We start from the raw sequence: 21,213 nt of genomic DNA on the forward strand, positions 1-21,213 counted from the left end.
ACTGAGTCTAACCTTTCTTCAAAAAAGATACATCAATCATAAAGACGGAGTGGGAGAGAGAGATTTTTCAGGAATTGAATAAAGACAATAAGCCCCTAAAATAACTAGTGGAAAGGAGAGCTAATGTGAACTCACCTAGTAGTGACAGAGCAGTACCTGGGAACAAAAAACTTAGGGAGAATTGCCCAAGCCATAGGTTAACATAAGCACAAGATCAAACTCAAAAAGGTTGGAAACATATTTAGAAATTACATAGTTTATGACAGAAAAAACATATTATTAATTTTGAATGGCTATTTATTTTTGTGATTATTAATGGGAATGGTAATGCAGTTGCTTGAAGAGGCAGGCAGAGAAGATGCTCTAGGAACAAACAACTTCCTGCAACTCATTATTTCCACTTGAGGTAAAATTAATTGTCTTCTCAGCCCTACAAATGGTTATAATATTTTAGATGAAAAACTATTTGGGACTACTATCCTGTTTCCAGAAAAGATGACAGGCAGATGCCTAGGTGAAAGGGAATACGTAACAAGCATATATGAAGTGTTCCCTGCTGTTTTCCTGGCTTCCAACCTCTTAAATTCAAGGTTGCTTCTGGATAATAAAAAAAAAGTTTGCCTCCCAAGCATCACATTTGATAAGATCAGAACATAAAATAACCCCAGAAAGCCTCAACAGCTCTCATAACATAATACCCATTATTCCAAGTCTTTCATCCATGTTCACAGAATATTGCTCACCAGTTATTGCAGCCACTAAGTGTTCTGCTGGCAAGATCTCCTTGCTGTCTATTTTATCATGAGGTTCTCTTCACAGTGCTCTGTTTGTCTAACTTCCAGATCACCAATTTTAAATTTCAGCATCAAGCAAAGAAAAACAAGAAAATTGCTTAACTCCAGAGCTGGAAAAGTGATTTTGAGAAAATGCATTTGGCAGCCAGCAGCAGCAGTCCCTACACATACCACAGGTTGCTGAAGGGAAAATAAGAACTCCTTAATGGATGACATCTTGAATACCTAAGAACAAATGGACTGTAGATCATATAGCTGGAAATCAGAGATGGGTGGAATCAGGACACCTGACATTTAAACTGTTGGAATAAAGGAATTCCAACATTAGAAAACAGACAATAAGCGATAAAATTTCAGGATTCACGTCAGTGTCACGGAAGCTATACGTTCACGCACGTTTCTTTTCCTACAGTTTAAAGGAAAATTAATGCTAATCTGCACATGAATTCACTGTATTCATCTTTACTAGAAGTGCATTCATGGCATTAACTGAAAATACATCCTCTCTGCCGTTTTTTGCTGCGGCTACAAAAGAGTTTAACATGAAAGCAATTGTGTGTCTCATGAGATCTTCCTGCCTGTTTACTGTCTCCTAGAGAAACCAATCTCTTTTGGTGCTTAGACCCAGTCTGCTTTAGCTGTTACAGTGTAATTAACCAGAACACCTAGACCTGGACAGCAATGGAGAAGCAAAGATAATGGACTGGAGGCAAAGCGGAGACAGCAGCAAAATCTTGGATAGAGGAGAAGTATTTCTGGTTGTTACAAATGCATTTGTGGTATTTTTAACTGGTTATGGCAAGTTGCAAATTTCACTTGCTTTTATCCTGTTGTAACAGTCAACGTGGAGTACATAATCCCTGTTGGAGAATGAAGAAAGCTGGGCCTGGAAAGTACTGACAGTGCAATCAACACATAATAGACTATTTTGAGTAAGAGTGCTTCATCTAGTGAAATGAACAGAGGCTCCATTGGAATCTGAAGCAACACAGGACTAGCACCTAGCAAGCTTCTTGTCTACCTTACCTGTAGAGAGTCCTGTAATTTTGGAAGCAATTGGAGACGTGTATATGGATTAGGGTTAAGTCATATTGATTCAATGTGGTGACAACTCGAGGCAAGAGGAAGTTGGCAACAAGAACTGGAACTAGAACTATTTTGACTTCCTTCAGGAAGGCAGAGCAAGACCAAACAGGGTAAGATTATGCTGATTATACTATGTTCCAGAGTTTCCTTCCTCACTTACAACTCAAGCCTGCGTACACAGAAAAGCATGCCTAAGGAAGTCCTTTATCAAATCTGTGTGTCCTGTTCCAACATTGTATCACTGCTGTAAACCCTAGAGGAAGACAATCTCAGCAACCAGGAGTCTTAAGAAGCTTATGGCACTAACACACAGGAGCAAAAACATGGTTCCTCTTCCAAAGAGGAGTGTCAGACAGGGTCTGCCCTGAGGAAGCACACCAGAGCAACACAAACCAGCAATGTCATCAATCATTACCCCAGAACTTGTGAAACTAACACACATTTGGAATTCAGGAAGGAGATTCATCACAAAAAATTGTGTCTGTTCAAAGTAGAATGGAACCAGGTTGTGAACAGATGTAATATTTCTGAACTCATAAAAGTGACAAATATTTCAGTACAAGCAAAACTATAAAACAAAGAAAATGACATTTGCAGTTAGTTCCATTATTGCCAACAATGAGGATAGACTGGTTAGGAGTGGTGTGGCCAAGTGGTTACAGCAAAGGATAAAGTTTGGGTACAATCCCAGCTGAGACAATCACTACACTGACCTCAAGAAAGCCATCTGACCTCCTTATGCCTCAATCAACCAGCTGGAAAACTGGATAAAAAGCAGGCCCGGGTTGAAAAACAGATGTGGAGATAAATTGGGTCTTCCTGGGTAAATAAATTACAAAATACCCTGTACAGAACATAAAGCACTTGATGCAGGTGGGAATGGTTTATTTGGCACTTTATTATGTGTTTGATTAAAAAATGGCACTGGGGACTGACATTGTAAACACTGCCAATTTACTTGGAAAAGCATTCACATTATCAAAATGAAATGAACTGGAAGGGAATGCAACAAGCAGAGAATACAAGACAAAAAATGAATTTTATAGGCAGAGTCCTCAGGAAGTCTCTAAGTCATGCACAGAGATATTTCACACAGGGTAGCTTCAACAAGTTCATATTGCTCATCTGAGGATACTAAAAAAGCCCTTTCAGTCCTTTTTTTAAAGTTCTAAGATGCAAGCATGACTTTAAAAGCAACACAAATGACATTTTGTTTTTATGAAGGTCTCACCTTGTAATGTACAATAAAAACGTCCATAAAACAATGGATGAAGGCATAAAGAACAAGTTCATATATAGAGATCTCACTCAAAGATTATTTTTTTTTTAGAGGACAGGTGATTTTTCAGATGGCTATCACCGTGAATGCTTTGTCTATCTGCTCATAAACCAACTATTTTAAAACATCACATCTCTTAAGACATCCAGCATTCATCCCAGAAATTAGGGGAGCAAATGAATAAAGTCCTTCTGAAAAGTAAGCACACCTTAAACAGGTGTTAGTGAAACTTCTAGTGCCATCTGGTTTAATGCAGAGAAAAAGAAAGACATGTCCACATTCCCAGTTTTTGATCTTGGCAACTGATTAACTTCTGAAAAGACATTTTCCACATATTAGCCTCAGCTGGCTCTCATGTAAAAGGTGTAACAATGATGTTTTTAATTGGAGCAAAAAATGCAGTGAAATAAACAGAATTTCAATCACCACATGTAAAGATTAGGTAAAGTGGCCCTTATTTAAAACCAGACTACAGACTCTGCATTCTTATTGCAGATGATACATTCCAAGACAACTAACACAATAGATCTAGATGCACAAATGACAATAAGAGAATAAGAACTAACAGGATGAAAACCAAGACAATGACCACAAAACATACAATGAAGAACTTAACTTCAATAGCATACACAAGTATCGTGTCACATTGCAAAGATTTCATTAAAGGAAGCAACACATCTCACATTCTTCTCTCTTTCAGGAGTAATGAGCTGGTAGAATGTAGGGGTACAGCTCAGCTAAATTTAAATCAGAGCTCCAAAAGTGTTTATTTAGTTGTCTTTTGGACTGCATTTGAATGAATACATGCACCTTTAAGAAAGGCCACATAGTTTGTGATCAACAATCCTGGCAAGGTTTATCACAATCCTGACAGACTCAGGAAGCCAACCAGACAACATTTAAAAAGCAAGTAAGAGAACAGAAAGTGTTTAATGCCCAGAGTTTAATTTCTACCCAACAGATTTGTCAGAAATTATAGTAATTAACCAAAACTGTCCATTCTCTGCTTTTAGTCCACACAATGAACATTGAAGAGTTGCTCAAAGCTCTCAATACCATGCTTAAAATTGACACTAACATGCTTGCTCAGCAGCAATTCTGTAAAGTCAGCAAGTCTCAATACTATTTGCATTAGACACTCAGAAATCACTGCTTTTCAAAGGTTTGCTGACAGGGTACTGCTGACTAATTTCATCACTGCCTTTCTGCCTCTACCCATGGTCTTTGCCAGGAAAAGGCTAAGTGTGGTGAGTGGGAGAATATTATCAGAACTGCCTTACCTGTGGTACAGTTAACTGAGTGCAGCTTCCATTTAGGCCACAAGGAATCAAAGCCACAGTCATGTACACAGGAAAAAAACAGTATCAGTGGGACATCTTAGATTGTGTGTTAGAAGCACAATCTTAAGAAAACAAATGTTCATAAGCTAGAGGTACATCATTTACAGATACTAAAGTAGACTCTTTCCACCCTGAACTGCTATACCATTCAGGCTTAGCTCAACCTGGTAACAGAAGATTCTTCTCCTGTCTGGGTAAAGGTAGCATGGTAGAACTTAAACTTCATAAACTGGGAGCTGTAACCTTATATCCACTTTATAAAAAGATAACTGTGGTTTTTCTAGGGTTGAGGTTTCTCTGCTACAAAGCTCAGTGTCACAGAAAGATTTCTTCAGAAACTCGCACCAAGACAGCAACATTCTGAAGCTTTTATTTTGATGGGTAATAGGTCATAATCCACATTTGCTCTTCCGAAAAACTCTGCAAGTGCATCATTACAACACTGGAGTTTTGAACTGCAAGCAGAGGAATTATTTTGCAATATCATTATTGAGAGGAAGCACTCTAAGAATTTTGTACTTAGAGTGAATTTACTCACAAGGGAAAAAAGACTTTTTTTGGTGGAATCTTTCGAGCAGGTGCTTTCATGCCTGTATTACATCTTCTTGGTTTATAGCAAATGGATGCATTGAAATAAATGAATTAAGAAAATCCACAGAATTCCAAGTCTGCTTTTAAGCACTCTTTCTTAAAAAAGAAAAAAATCAATTTTTTTCCTTAATCAGTTTATGTATTAGTTTGCTTACGAAAACAGCAGAGTACTGTAACAGTGGATTTAAAGCGCTAAACCTTTTGCTTTTCCAGCTTTTTATTAATTTTGTAAATGTCACACCAGCATAACAGCTAACGCTGACTTGCACTTGCTGTTTATCATCTTTGATAAAATTACAAGAGCAGAAGAAAAATGATATTTCAGAAATAATTAGGGAAAAAACCTAAGATTAAGTTGTCTGCTCAGGATTTGATAGAATTTTTGTACAGAAAGGCACCAAGTGGCTAGCAACAACCTAAGTGTAGGAAAAGCACACATCTCCAATGCTCATCTCATTTTTAATTGTTATCACATTAAGTCTGCAAATCTCTGAAGTTCAAAGTGTCTGAAGATTTAAAAAATGACCCAAAACCAACTAAACCCCCAGAAAACCCACCCCACCAAAACCAAAACGCCTAGGCTTCCCTTAGTGACTTTTAAACCCAAACAACTTCTGGAAACCACAGAATATTACTGATAGCAGACAGGAAAGAATTCACATGTCTGCCTTTAAATTTTACCATAACATTGCACAAACTTCAGTTATGCCTGGAAACCAAACACAAATTAATCACAAAGCAAACAGGTACTACACAATCCAATATTTTCTTTATCTTTGAACCTTTCCCAGTTTGGACAGATGTACCACTCCTCATAATGCTGGAAGAGAACAGAACAGATGAGCTCCTGGAAATCCAACTTTCATACTTGGGCAACTCAAAGCAAGATGCTCCCAAATACTGAAATACTGCCTGAATTCAAAAATCATGTACTGTGAATTACTGTATAATGTGATTAAGAAAGAAAAAGTTAGTAACAATGGAATTCTCAAGACCACGTATCTTCCACTCCTGAAGAAACCCAACTGGGTTTTTTCCCTTTATTTAGGACTAAGTGAGGTCCAAAAATCACTCTTCAGTGAACAAAAAGCTAAAGGAATTCTCAAAATACTCAGACCATGATAAAACAGACAGCTTCTTCTCTTCAAAGGCCTAAAAGCTTAAAGACTCTCTTTTTAAGAATTTATCTTCTCCGATCAGAACAGTCTTCTTGCACACATAATTTAGTGCAAGAAACAGCCAAGGAATAACCTCCTGCAGAGATTAAAGATCATCTCCTGACTATCACGTAGGAAGACTGCATTGAAAATAGGCATTACCATTGTGTTAAACCCTCCCCCCAAAGGTTTGCTATGGTAGCAAATGGTCAGGATTATAACACAAATACAAACGTTCAGAATTTTAAGAACTTCCATGAGGGCTCTAAGTGTTATGCCATCTCACTACAGTGGCTGAGTTGCTCAAAAGCGAGCCACATCACAGGTATTAAATTTAAAACTACAGAATGGGTAGAGATTACTGAGGACATTGTCCTGGTTTCAGCTGCAATACAGTTAACTTTCTTCCTAATAGATGGTTTAGTGACATGTTTTAGGGATGAGAAAGTTGTTGATAATAGGCTGATGTTTGGTTTGTTGCTAAGCAATATTTAACGAACAGGCCAGGGGTGTGATGGCTGCTCAGGTATGGATTGGATACTGGTCTACAGACAACTGCATTGTGCATCAGCTGTTTTGTATATTCTTTTATTATTATTATTTTCTTCCTTTGCTGTCCTATTAAACTGTCTATCCCAACCACGAGTTTTACATTTTTTCCCAAGTCTCCTCCCCATCACATCTTTTCCACAGCTTATTCAAAACTGAGCTTTATGTTAAATAAATGAGAGCAGCAAGCCTCAGTTTTCTGTTTGTAGCACAGAGCTCAAGGCAATTTAAGGAATTCTGTGTTAAGATTTGAGTTTGGATCAGAGCACACTTTTAAAGTGTACCCTCCTGATCAGCCCCTCCTACCATGCTTGATACACAGAGTGATTTCAAGCACACAAACTGGATTCCTTTAAGATGAACTAAAAGGTAGGATCCAGACCTGCAGCTGCTAATGGGAATTTGGTCCAGGGCAGACTGGAGCTACATGGAATCAGCACCCCTAAAAGATGTACAGCACACTTTGCTTTACACATCTGTTCTAAATGGATCACATTACTTGCTAACAAAGACATAGCCTTTTTGAAAAAGGTCCTTTTTCTTAGCATGTGTCATCCAAGGCTCTCTCACGTTTAAGGTTACAATGGACAACTGCATGTTTTACTTTAAGGAAGATGTTTATCTATGGCATGAGAATGGAGTTTTGCTTAATGTTAGCCATGCTGACTTTCTCCTTCCCCCTGCAACAGAAGCACAGGATCCCTAACTTCATTATACAAGGAGATGGATTCTCTCATTCTTTCTGTGGTGCCCACGTGGAATCTCATTACGAATCTGATCAATGAACGTTTTAAAAAGAAAAATTGAAAATAAAGTGTCATTATTAATGCAGTTAACATTATTGCACCTGTGTGGCAGCATTAACTGACCTGACTGTTCTAGAAACCGTGACTAGGTAGCAATAAATAATACTGTTCTTGCAGCCAGACAGGATTGATTTTTTTGTTACTCATTTTTGCAGTTCTGTGAAGCACTGCCAGTTAGAAAAAGAAGGAAAGCAGGAAAAAAGAAAAAAGAAAGAAAGAAAGGAGCACAGCAGGCCTGTTGGGTACTTCTTGGCAGAATAGCTGTAGATCTAACACTCTAAAAGATAATTTACTTTTTAAAATATAAAATACATTAAAAAAGGGAAAGTAGTTTCAAAGAAACAAACAAAACCACTGACTTTAGAAAATACAGGTATTAGTAGGAATGATAACTGAGCATGCTTTCTTTTTCAGTTACTGGATAGCAGGAAAAGCACCTAGAACTATCCAAAACTGCAGTAAAGCAATCTCTTTTCACATTCCTCAGTCTTTCAGAGAAAGACTGCACTTTAGGCATCTCTGCATAAGAATTATACATTAGCACCAAGCAGCATGTTTAATTAGCCCCCAACCTTCCCCCCATTTTATAAAGCTATGAGCGAAAACTGCAACAGTGCACAGCTCTTCTAAAGCCAGGGATTTCCAATAAATCAGTAGACCATGCAACAGTGTTCTTTTAACAAACAATTTGACTACACCATATTTTTCTGAAAAAAAATTAAATATCTACAGCTACAAGCCACACGTTTCGGTAGTTAGCTCAAGTCTGGATCCCTATATCAATGGCACAGATGCTGCTCAGAAGTGAAACAAAATGGAAAGTTCCAAGAGAAGAACAATCTGCAAATACAGGTGATCAAAGGGACTTTGCAACTAGGCCAATAAGCCATGGTGTGGTTAGGAATTTGAAGGCATTCAAAGTGCAACACTTTGATCTATATCACAGTACATGTCTTCACAACAAGCAGGAAACACTTACCTAGAGAGATAACAATAAACTTTAGTGTAGTAAAAGCAGATGCCCATGAGTATAAATTAAAATAATCATCATATAATTAATATTAAATTTCCTTAAAAGTGACAGAAGTCTGATCACCAAAGGAGCAAATATAGATGGGTATAGTTGCAATTAGGAGAACTCCACACAACAAAAGTTGCCAGAAAAGAGAAGCACAACAGACTCTAAATATGCAGGATATTCTCACAAATGCACAAGAAATGAAATAAACCAAGCAGTACTGGGAGCACAGGAGATCAGCTTTCCAGGGACTAGTGAGTGGTGATAACATAAAAATATCAGGCATGAAATAGTAGTGACAGACCAGTCCACACAGGTTCTGACTTCACTCAAAAAGCTCTCAAGCCTGATGACCTTGGCTTCTAAGAACTACCAAGGGTGACAGCTGCCCCCATTAATGCTACAGCATCAACTCCATGGTTACTGAATGCTCCCAGCTAATTTATAATATGCATTAAATACTTCAGAGTTTTGCACACAAAGTGATGACTGATAACATGCATAAGTTAACCTTTATCAAGAGGAGTGCTGTTAATGTGTGAAATTAATAGATTTAAACCTTAAAACTAGCCTCATCTGCCAGCCTTCTAAACACGTGTCCTGGTTTCAGCTGAGACATAGCTAATTTTCTTTCTAGGAGCTGGTACAATGCTGTGTTTTGGATCTAGAATGGCAATAACACTCGTAACACCCTGATGTCTTTAGTTGTTGACAGTCAAAGGACTTTTCAGCTTCTCAGACTCTGCCAAAAAGGCGGTGCTAGGTGCCCAACATGCTGGGAGGGGACACAACCAGGACAGCTGATCCAAACTGGTCAAAGGGATATTCTATACCGTACGATCACAGAATGCTTTGAGCTAGAAAGGACATGAAAGGTCATCAAGTTCCAAGCCCCTGCCATGGGCAGGGACACTTCTCAAGACTAGGCCGCTCTACGCTCCATCTAATCTGACCACCCTCATAGTGAAGAATTTCTTCCCAATATTCAAACAAAATCTACCCCATTCCAATTTAAGACCATTCCCCCTTGTCCTGTCAACTCCATGCCCTTCTAATAACTCCTTCCCCAGCTTTCCTGTAGGTCCCTTCAAGTACTGGAAAGTGCTATAAGATCTCCCTGGAGCTTTCTCTTCTCCAGGCTGAACAACCCCAACTCTCTCAGCCTGTCTTCATAGGAAAGGTGCTCCAGCCCCCTGATCATCTTTGTGGCCCACTGGCAGCTCAGCCCTTCCCTCCTCAGCTGGGTAAGGTCAAGGCGTAGACTGATGCTGTGATGTTCACAGCTTCATCTATAACGGGGATGTAGGCAAGGAGACAGTTCAGTTTGCAAACTAGCTGAGCAGCAGCTTTAGCTGGTGAGCAATTCTGCTGTGTATCACTTCTGTATATTTTTTTATCATTATTATTGTCTTCCTTTTCTGTCCTATTAAATTGTCTTTATCTCAACCCACAAGTTTAACCTTTCCTTAATTCTTTCTTTTCAATTCTCTCCCCCATCCCACCAGGGTGGGGAAGGCAGTGAGCAAACAGTTGTTTGGTTGGTTTAGCTGCTGGCCAGATTAAACCACAACACTCCTATCACTCCAGTTCCCTCTAGCTATAAACACACAAGCAAGTGCACATATTCAATCCCAATACAAGTTCCGCAAATGTATCCGTCCATCTCAAGGTCTGGTCGGCTCAGGAGTCAAACAGCTGAGTTGAGTTAGTGCTGTGCCCATGATAGAGTCCCTAAAAAAAAATTGAAGGACAGGGAAAGAGGGACTATACAATGTTTCATGAAATATTTTGTTGTGTAAATCTATCATTTCAAGTCTAGCACAACGCTTTTGTAGGGATGGTATGGGACTAATACAGCTTCTAGGCAGTAAAGCATCTGGCTGGGAGCAAAGGCACAACACTGGGTCTATTTTCACTTATAAAACAGAGTTGTTTGAACCCAGGGAAAGAATGTTCATACGTGCAGAAGAAATTATCACACAACACAATGATGTTAAGAGGTGTTTAAATGCATATCAAACCATCAAAATAAACCAACCGCCTGATCCCTAATCAGTGACACAAATGATCCCCTGAAGACATTGCTCAGTAGTTCCAAATGCGAGAAGTGACACTTTAAAAATATAAGCTCCTTTGAGAAGTATGCAGTGTACAGCGAGTTCAATGAGTGTTAGCTCTTCCTTTTTCCCCTCCTCTAAAAGCAGGATGAAGCATCAAACACTGTAGTAAGTTAGAATAACTAAATCTTGTTCTCATAAGTCTACAGGCAATTTTTATTCTAAATATGACTATCAACACAAAGATTAGTAGTGTGGCTTAAATCAGGTAAGATTTGCATAGTACAAATTTGAAATTAGGTTCTTCAGCTGTTAGTGGTGGCTTGCTCATTTATACAGAATGGAATTTTAACACTGATCCTTAGGCAATTCCTTCTAGACATGCAGGAATAAACCACCCTCACACTGAGGATGGTGTTTGGTCTGTTTGAAAGAAACTGAACATATTCTTTCAGAAGATACTGAAGACTCAAAATCCTCTACTATTTTTGTTGTCAATTAACTCATCTTCAGCTCAAGATCTTTAATACTGCTTTTAGTACAGAAATCTCTATGAAGTGTCCACAAGCAACTACAGAAGAAGCAAAGCAGAACGAAAGGCTGAAATGTAACTACACACTTTCTCAACATCTACAGACTTTATGTTGTATACAACCATCACGTCTACTTTTTAACAGCAAGAAGCAGACTGTCGTAGTCTCAAAAAGAAGGACCTTCCAGTTTTCTTTTTTCCCCCAGAAGTGAGGAAGATAAGAAACAAATGTGCACTCACTGTTACGTTTCACATGTGAGACACGGACATGTGTTCTGGGATGTCTTTGTGCTCTTATCAAACACTGCAGGCAACTATACAAGCAAAGAATTTGGTTCCATACCTAAAAAGGTCACTCAGACATCAAGAGCAAAAACGTTCACTTCAACAACTTCACAAAAGCTATACCCCTTTTTCCATTCCAAACAATCATCGCCTTGTTATGCGGGAAAAGGCAGTCACAGGAGCCCAGACTACACTGAAAGATTCGCAGTCACACTAAAAATTACTTACAGAAATAAAACACCCCCACCCCCATATGAAAAAAGTAGCATCATTGGCTAGTGTACAAACAAGCCTGGACTAGATTGGCTAATCTTTCATCACAGCTTTGGAAATACTGCATTGGCAAGATACTATTGGAAAATTCTATAGACACTGGCTGCCCAAATAACAGACTCTCACACATGCTTAGGAAAAAAATAATTAGAAATTTGTTTATTAATGCTACTTCATTATTTATACTTGTTAAATACAGCCCCATTATGACATATGGATTTCTCATGTGAAATTCCAACACAGACTTGATTCAAAGCAGAATACACTCAGCCCTTGAAGTTCTACTCATATGCAGTTCTTCAAGTCAAATCATGTAAAACCTTCAGCCTTTTGATGACTTGCACCTGCCTTAACAATATTTCTGAAGAATCCCTGGCTAGTAAGAAATTGCTTCCCCCACCCCTTCTACTAATCTCTTTTGTAAGGCAGTTGCACTTCAAGTTTAACAAAAGCACATTAACAGCAAGGACAGCATAAAGAAATCTAATCCAACCGATGCGTACACAACTGTTTAATAAAGCCAAATAAAACGTACTCATCCGAATCAGTCAGATCATGTTTTCTCCAAACTAGTAAAACAGCTGCAGACACAGTCTGCTTCCCATCAAATGTTCCGTGTATAACAAACTGTACCTTGTATCTCTGATGGTTCACTAGTAATTTTTCAAAACCATGACTTTCAAAACATATGACAGTTATATTTTATTGAAGAAAGGAATAGGCTTAGACTGCCCATGCCACAAATTGTAGACCAGTCCAGAATCTCTTTTATAGGTGCCAAAAGTCTGTTGAATGTCAGTATTTGCTGGCATTTTTATTGTTATGAATACAAGTACAGACCAACTTCTTCAAAGAAGAAACACACTTCAAGCGTGACAGAAAAGGAAAAGCTCGCAACTCCTATTATACCAACACACAGGAGCAGAGAAAATAACTCCTTTAACACTGTCTGGAAAAGGTATCCCTAAGGAATAGTAGTAAATGTGTTTAAAAGATGGAGAACTGTAAAAATAAATTCATGTCTTGCATTCTGGCCTGTTGTATCAACAGTAAGAAACTAACCAGCAACTTTGAAAATCTAGTAAAATTTTGACTGCCACAAACACGAAAACTACCCTTAGTGAGACTGTTGAAGTACAAAACTTCTACCCACCTTAATTTTTTGTGACTTATTTTCAATTCATTCACAAGAAAGAAAATCCTTGCGTGTGCAAGAAGACACAGAGGAAGCCAGCCAGACCTAGACACGTTTTCAAATCTCTGAACAGCAGTAAACTATTATGAATTTAAATCAGCTATTTGCTATTTTTGCTTGACTACTTACATAAATTCTTGGCCCTTTAAAAATTTAACTGACTGCTGAACATACTTGAGAGCACTGATTATTCACTAATGTGACTGTTACAAACTAAAATTAAGCACCTACTTTCTCTGACTCAAGAGTAACAACCAGCAGGACAATAAATCAGGAATAAACAAACATTAAATGATGACCCAGATTACAATCTCTCACACAGACAACAAAAATGACTAGTCTGATAAAAATGGTTACAGTGCCTAAAACTCTTATCCATGGTTGCACCCTGAGTTCTCCTGCACACAACTCCAACAGAACTCTCCTGCTGTTCTTGCGACGCCTTGTGGAGGCACGCTAAATAAAATTGTAATTAGTGTCACTTTCAGAAGTACTAATTGTAGTTATGATATCTACATTACCATGCCCTGAATAAAACACAGAAAACACTAAAGGGACATAACAAATTCCTTTTCTGCATCTGGTTACTTATGATGTGAATTGCAAAGAGCTGACTCATTTCATCGATTTAAAAGTTCTTGAAATTCACCTGAGTTCTAACAGCAGCACAGGGTCCTTCTTGGATCCCAAATATGCATCATTCAAATAAGAAAATAATCTGTCCAGAAATTACCACTTATTTTCAAACGCCCTTGGAAAGTGAAGTTGAGCATGTTAACATTGAGAACAATGACAAATCATCCTTGTAAACTCCTGGAAACTGCAGTCACAGTATTATTAGGTAACAAACGAATTCTTGACTATATCACAAATCCTACTGACAAATTTTTTGGTGGTATGCTTACTCAAATGACTTACTGCACTGTGACAGAACAGATAAGGTAAACAAAGCACTGATTTCCAGTATGTGGCCCCTATGTACTTGATTTATTACAATTGGAAAACTTAGTGAACCTTTCAGGTTAATTGAACAAAGAACGCCACTGCATGTCTGGTTTGATTTTCAAGTGTAATTCATCTATTAAGGAATGCATGCTACACTTGATACATGATTTCAGGAAAGATTAACTGTAAGTAAGTACCAAACAGCTGTATGGCCTGTTTTCCAGTATGTATGGAAAGACAGACAGCCCATAACAAAACATCTTGAATTTCATCACTACCATAATTGAAGATTTCCTGCTGATTTTACATCAGCTTGTGGTACAGGTGCAAAGGACTTAGGTTACTGGCAAGCATAAGGAAAATTCATCTCAAAGCCAGAGGTGCAGCTTCTCGCATTCCATAAACAGTTTATAAAATTAATTGCAATAGCATACATATCAACTCTGGATGTGTAACCAGCTATGCTATCACAGACCAATACAACTAGCATACATGGAAAAACACTTCCCTCCAAAGCTAACTCATACAGACTGATCATATACCCAGTACCTGGGAATCTGTCCATCCATGTTACTTCTGGAAATTTATGGGTCTCTCAGAAAATAAAAAAATGACAAAGACAGAAGTAGAGGAAAAATGCTAGTCTGCAAGAAACTCATCTGAAGCAAAGAGAATTTATCTTTTAGCTACTATATTTTAGCCACTACAGAAAAAGCTGTAATTTACAGTTGGTGAGTCACTAATATCTCTTAAAGCTATGAACACACATACAGGCTGTATTTTAACCCTATACTTTAGGCATCACGACTTCCTGAAGAAATCCCCATTGGCTCAAAAGGAAGATCAGATAGTAGAGTAACTTATTACAGTAAAATCTCTCTCAAGCCAAGAGGAAAAAATTAAGCCAGACTATCCATCTACTCTCAACAAAACCACAGCCCAAATAGCCAAGGTAACTGTCACAAACTAACTTCTCTCAGCAAAAAAACAAAGTCATATACCTTAGCAAACTATCTAAAAAGGTCTCAAAAATCTTTCTGGATGTCACAAAACATAGTAGAGAGAACCAGAATGGAAGTGCAGACAGACCACAATTGTTATTTGAGAAAGTTGTTTACAGAGTTGTGATAGAGATAGACATTTTGTTTCCCCACATAAAAGGCCATCTTACCCCTTGATGTCCTAAGGCTGCAGGCCTAAATTGCATAGAAGTTGTCAGAGAACCTACCTAAGCATAGTGTACCAAGCAATTCAAAGTAAATTAAAATAGCAACATGCATGCTTTTTCAAAAACAGTCATGAGGCAGCAGACAGTCTGGGCTGCTTCTCATCTGACACCAAGATACACATGTTCAAAGAACAGTGCGAGAACTGAATGAAAACGGAAAGAAAGAGCTTCTGATGCTTAAACTATTTCTGGAACTTTGCACAATAAGAACCTGATGCAAATCTATATGAAGGGCTGTAACTTCAATGACAGTGAAAAGCTCTTTACATCTAAATGCCTCTCCATCTTAAGAAAAAAGCCATATTTGGCTACCATTCCTCAAGCTACTACAAGCTTGACTTGACAAGAAGCTAACACACAGGTTCAGGGCATTTTGCATTTAGATTTCCCTCTGCTAGACAATATAGTTATCCTGATTAAGGGCTGCAAGGCTCACGGGGCTACAAACCCAGCATTACTGCCTTTGTACAAACCTAACTTGTACAAATTATCATAGAAAGGCTCTCTGGATAGCACCTTATCAAACACAGCCCATGTGAAATGCCCTATGTAACTGTAGTTAACCAGGAAGACCCATATAAATTGGTCTACTATTTTACCGAGTAATCATAATCTTTACGCTCGCATGACTTGAGATGAAATCTAATGCTTGCTATATTTTTTTCAGAAAGTAAGATGGAGAGCTTTTGGAGATCTCAACTTATTTTATGCTTATGTATTTGAGCGTTCTATCCCAAACGGAAATAATGCTTCTCTTCTTCCACTCTTCACTTTTCTGTGTTAAATATTCTTTAGGACAAGATACCACTTCTTTGCTTCAAATTTAATAGTGATAGACTTAAAGCTAACACATTTAGCAACAAGTCTGATAGGGAGTTTGTTTGCTTGCTGCTTTAAAGATACAGATTAAATATTCAATACATCCTAGCATGAAAGGAAATATTCTTGATATTCAGCCTTTGGCTTTGGTTTTGACCAAAGCCTTGCTGAAATGACTATGCTAACCCAAAGCCAAATCACTTACTAGCACCCTGACATATGTGCCTGTCATCCTGTCCACTTTCTAGTTAATAGTTAATAAACTAAGACATTTTGGCATATGAAAAACACACACCGAATTCTGTCCTTTCTAGTGAAAGTTGTATGTCATCATCTGGCAGACACACAATCTTCAAATTAATTTTTATGAAAATACTTATACTGTCACAGGTCTGATTTTACTTTTAAAAAGATAACCTAAAACTAGTATAACATGACAGACAGGCTTTTGAATTACAAAATATTTCAGTTGTAAGCAGGTTCCCCAAAACTCTTCTAGCTTTCAGAATCATACAGAAGTAAGTATGTCCTAGGGAGCCTGCTTTGGCAGGGGGATTGGACCCGATGATCTCTCGAGGTCCCTTCCAACCCCTACAATTCTATGATTCTATGTACTCCCTTTTTGAGACACAATTGATCTGATAAACAACGGCTTAGCTTAAACTACTGGTTAAGCAAACCAGTAAAAGTTAAAAAAAGGTCTGGGACTTTGCCACAGATGAAATTACAGTGAGTGGACTAGAGTTTAGCTTTATACTTCACCTGACTGGCTTTCTTTCTCGTAGCAAATCTTCCAGACTCTTTTCACAGTGTTCAGCTGCCACAACCAGCCTCTCTAATTAAACAAAAACAACAATAAAAAAACCTCTGAGAGGACTAGAATCTAAATGTGATAATTGCAATACAGACTTTTCAGGCTACCTATTTGGCGGATGTTAAAGTATTTTGTTATTCACTGTATGAAAAATTACACATAATTAAACATTAAAGATGTACAACTTCTGGATGTCACAAACAGTTTAATTTATGAAATAAAGCAGAATAACTTTCCTGTTTCCTCATGCAAAACACTGACAATCCATCCATCCATCCAGTAACCTCCTAACAAATGCTGAAGCCCTCGATGTCAGTCAGATTGGATATAAGAATACAGGTCTCAAGATAAGCATCTACAAATTTGCAGAAATCTGTGGATGGGTTGATGAGAGACGGACTCAAAGGGAGGGAGCACAAGAATTTCAGCCCCGATGGACCAATTAGCACTTCATAGTTCCAGTACCTCTTGCCCAACAAATAACTGTAGGACTTAGAGGGGTCCTGTGTGTTCTGATGATTGATGTGCTGGCTCTGAAAATAGAGCTCTTATCTACTCACATAACGTTATAGAATAGGACAGACAACTAATCTCTGCCTTGATATTGTAGAGAAGCAGCAAAAGCACCAATACAGCCAGTCACAGCAAAGGCACATTGTGCCTCTGAGACTGAAAACCAGACACCTTCTGGTGCTATAAGACACCTTAAGATATATTGTTGCAAAAATAGAACTGTAACCACACATAAAATCTCTTTTTTAAGGAGATACTCACCATGTTTACCTCTGGTAATGTCAACATACTGGCAAAGCCTGGGATGGGTGATTGTTTTCAGGATTTGAAATCTCCCCAAAATTTTGATGGAGTTAGGTGTCAGAGGAAGGCCATTACTTCCACAAACATCATGTGGCAGAGCTGAGGCGAAGAAGGTGGAAGCACCCATCTCAGTGTCTTTTAAAGGAAACATTTTATCTTAAGCCCTTCGAAGCAATTTGTGTTCCTTAAAAAGAAAACAGAGTAAAAATTTACCTGCAAAAGATACAGATTATTGTGACACATCTTACTAGTTGTTTACTAAATAATGTGATTAAAAATGCTAAAAATTAAAATTATTTCCTCTGTTATGGGGGAACAGGACATTTGTGCACAATGAACATAATAGTAATAATAATGTGCTGTTAATAATACTATGATGCAGTGCTGCTGCATCATAAAGACCACACTTGAAGATTAAAACATAGTGATAGTTATAAATACAGATTTAGGAATCAAATTAAACTATTTTTGAGCAGATCAATGTTTTAATAGAAGCAATATTCAGATGACCACTGCAATATAGTAGGTTATTGATTCAAAAATCATTAAATGCACCAAACAGTAAAAAAATCTTTTAAAATACCACATTGCATCAGCAGGCCACAGATCCAGGCTACCATATCTTTACTGATAATCCAGCATCTAAGATACTACAGTATTCCTAATATTTAAAGCTTTGAAGTAACAGTGTTCTGTCCTACCCTCATTTCTTCCCCTACCCATAGGTAAATTGCTAGCTCCCACACTGACTCAGTAACAACTTAAAGAAGCAATCTAAGCAAAACGTTTCTGTGGGAGAGTCAAGCAAAATAAATCAGCTTGCAATTAGTTCCAGGAACACTTAGTTTCATGACAACTTTTCTCTCCAGCAGGAACAAGTCCTTTACCCTGAACTACATATTTCAACTAGTGTGAGCTAAACATTTTCTCTGCACTGTTCAATAACCAACCATTAAGCCATTCAAGCATATGAAAAATCTAAAACATGCACAAGTATCAAACTTTTCTGCAGTCCGCTAGGTCTCAGATAAAACTGCCTTTTTACTAGCAAACTAAGAATTTAATATGAGGCAACAAGTACCAAAATCCAAAGAACTGAATCAAGCCTCTGCTCAGCTCATTTCTGGATTACCCTGATGGAGACTCCAGACACCACAAGCTGCCTTTAGGCCGGATCACCCCTCCGCACACATTGACTCCCATAGAACACATATACTTGTGAATCAGGGTACATACAAAACCAGAGGTAAAATGGTCAAGCTTATACGCTCTGAAGTGAGCTGTGTCTGGAAGCTGTGCTAGTGAAGTAGATGGCACTTCCATGCAACATGGGACAAGAGGCCATTGAACAAAAAATCAGAAGAGCAGCATCCAGCTCACTTCAACTTCAGAGACACTAAGGCACAGAGTCTGGAGGCATCTGTACATACAATCAACAGAAATGGTCCACTGATGCAGAAAACACATCCAACTTGTCAGCTACAGAACAGTAATTATAAACTCCAAAGAGTAGAAACAGATACGCAGTCGCTAAAGGAAAAGAGAAGGAAGAACCCTCAGGATTTGAAGACCATAAGAGAAAACACAAAAATTTCAAGTATAAATCCACATTATTCTTTCAAACCAAGTGTGATCATTTTTTTATCATCTTAGGTGCTCCACAAAAAAACCCAACATGCAGAACAAGATTATGGAGAGCACTGACAAAGCTAAGTGCTACTTTTCAATTATTCCTTCAGACAACACTGACCTGCTGTTTTCAGAAAGAGCTGTTCTCTCATGAGAAAGTCACATAAGAGAAACAGTGTTTAATGCTTTATTGTCTCAAAATATTTTTTTCTCCAAGGGAACAGCCCTGTTCCCAGCAAAAGCCTATTTCCTTTGTGAAATGAGAGAGGAACCTATAGCAGGTTGCACAGAGTTCCTTATATACCAAACATATTTACTAAGTCCATACAAATGGAAGTTATGAAATATACATTATATTAAATAACGCAGTCCAATTTAAAATACAAGGCAAGCATTACACTCTCATTTGTGCTTATTTTTTTCCTCCTTGAATAAAAACAGACATGAGATATGTACATTTAAATTTTAATATACATCATCATATTATACAGAAAAGCACAGCGTTAAGGAATTCAACTTTAAAAAAAAGGAAAAAAGTAATCCATAATAGCACTGAGCACTAGAGATTTTGTAGTAGTATTTTTTTTGTATTGTAAGTCTTCTTCATAATGGTTATTTATTTTAGGATGCTGACAATATAATTTACAGTTAGAATATTCCTTTAGAAAGACACAAGGTCTGCGTGCAGAAATTTATTGGCATGCAGAAAGTTCCAATTGGAAAACTTTAACTATGTACTTATAATGAGACCCACATTCTTGTAAAAATATCATGTCTACCAAACTAACTACCTGGCTTCAGAAATAAAAATATGTATTAACCAAGTAGAAAGAAAAAAATATTTAGAAAGTTAATTATAAAATTGCTTGGCACAACATTCCTCTAAAAATTGCTTTAAAATATTTTTTTTAAAAAGTTAGTATTATCAGAATTGAGGAAAGGCAGAGTAAAATTATACCAAAGATTGAGATACGTTATGTCTCTAACACATAGCATACAGTATATTTACTCAGGTAAGAAATGTTTTTATTTTTATTATAGAAAAATAATCTACTAGGTAGTACTTCTCATACATTGTGTCTGCATTTAACTGACATTTCAAAATTAATTTTAGGAAAAAAAAGAATGGTCAAGTATAATCAAATCAAGAAATGAAACTTTTCTTGTACTCCAGAACAGTTGGCCTACAAGGACAACTTAGACCACCTGCAATGCTTTCAACTAGATAACTGTAGATTTATCACTCACTAAGGAGCACACAGACAAAAAGGAAGACATGAGAAAAGCAAACAATCTTTTCTGTCAGCCACCTAAAGGAATCACTAAAGGATTTGAAAAGGCATGCATTAAAACATGTTCTCATATTATAGAATAAATCCTGTGGAATCCACTAAAGCAATTGTGTTGGTTTAGCCCTGGCTGGAGGCCAGACGTCCACCAAAATCAGTCTATTACTCCCCTTCTTAGTTGGACAGTGGAGAAAATATATATTAAGAGGCTCAGGAATCAAAATAAGGACAGGGAGAGATCATTCAGTCATCAACAACATGGGCAAAACAGACTCAACACAGAGTGAAGAAGAGAGAAACTACCTACTTTATTACACTACACTGCAAAGAACAGTGAAAAAATCGGAGTTGGGAACACAACCAGATCTTTAAATAAACGCAACCAGATCTTAAAACACTTTCCCCCCACCACTCCCTTCTTAGCAGACTTTAGTCAGAATTTTGCTCCCTTCTTCCCCCCACTCGCAGTACAGGAGGGGGCAGGGACTGGGAGAAAATGGGGTTATCTGTTACTTCTACATGAGCTGTTTTCCTTTTCCAGATCTTAAAACACCTCTAACCTTCCCGCCCCATTTCCTTCTTAGCAGACTTCACTCTAGCCATGATTTCACTCCCTTCTTCCCCCTGCTCGCAGTACAGGGGGGCAGGGACCGGGAGATGGGGGCTTTGGTCAATCCCTTGCAAGTTGGTTTCCTTCTCGGCTGGGGTTGG

The 21,213-nt window shown here is 37.9% G+C and overlaps 1 protein-coding gene across 3 annotated transcripts in view; it reads right to left on the reverse strand.

Annotated features, from left to right (window-relative positions):
* The window catches only part of TBCK (TBC1 domain containing kinase), a gene marked incomplete at its 5' end in the record, with an annotated part of 99,378 nt that extends 81,643 nt beyond the window's left edge, over positions 1 to 17,735 (reverse strand). For all 3 annotated transcript variants that reach the window (XM_084262759.1, XM_084262758.1, XM_084262757.1), the window contains 2 exons: positions 16,717 to 16,789; positions 17,543 to 17,735. In XM_084262759.1, the coding sequence (XP_084118885.1) occupies positions 16,717 to 16,789; positions 17,543 to 17,735 (266 nt within the window). The remainder of the gene's footprint in view (positions 1 to 16,716; positions 16,790 to 17,542) is intronic.
* Between the last annotated feature and the right edge of the window lie 3,478 nt (positions 17,736 to 21,213).

This window comes from Gallinula chloropus (genome assembly GCF_964237585.1).
Source record: "Gallinula chloropus genome assembly, chromosome: 4".
Classification (NCBI taxonomy): Eukaryota; Metazoa; Chordata; class Aves; order Gruiformes; family Rallidae; genus Gallinula; species Gallinula chloropus.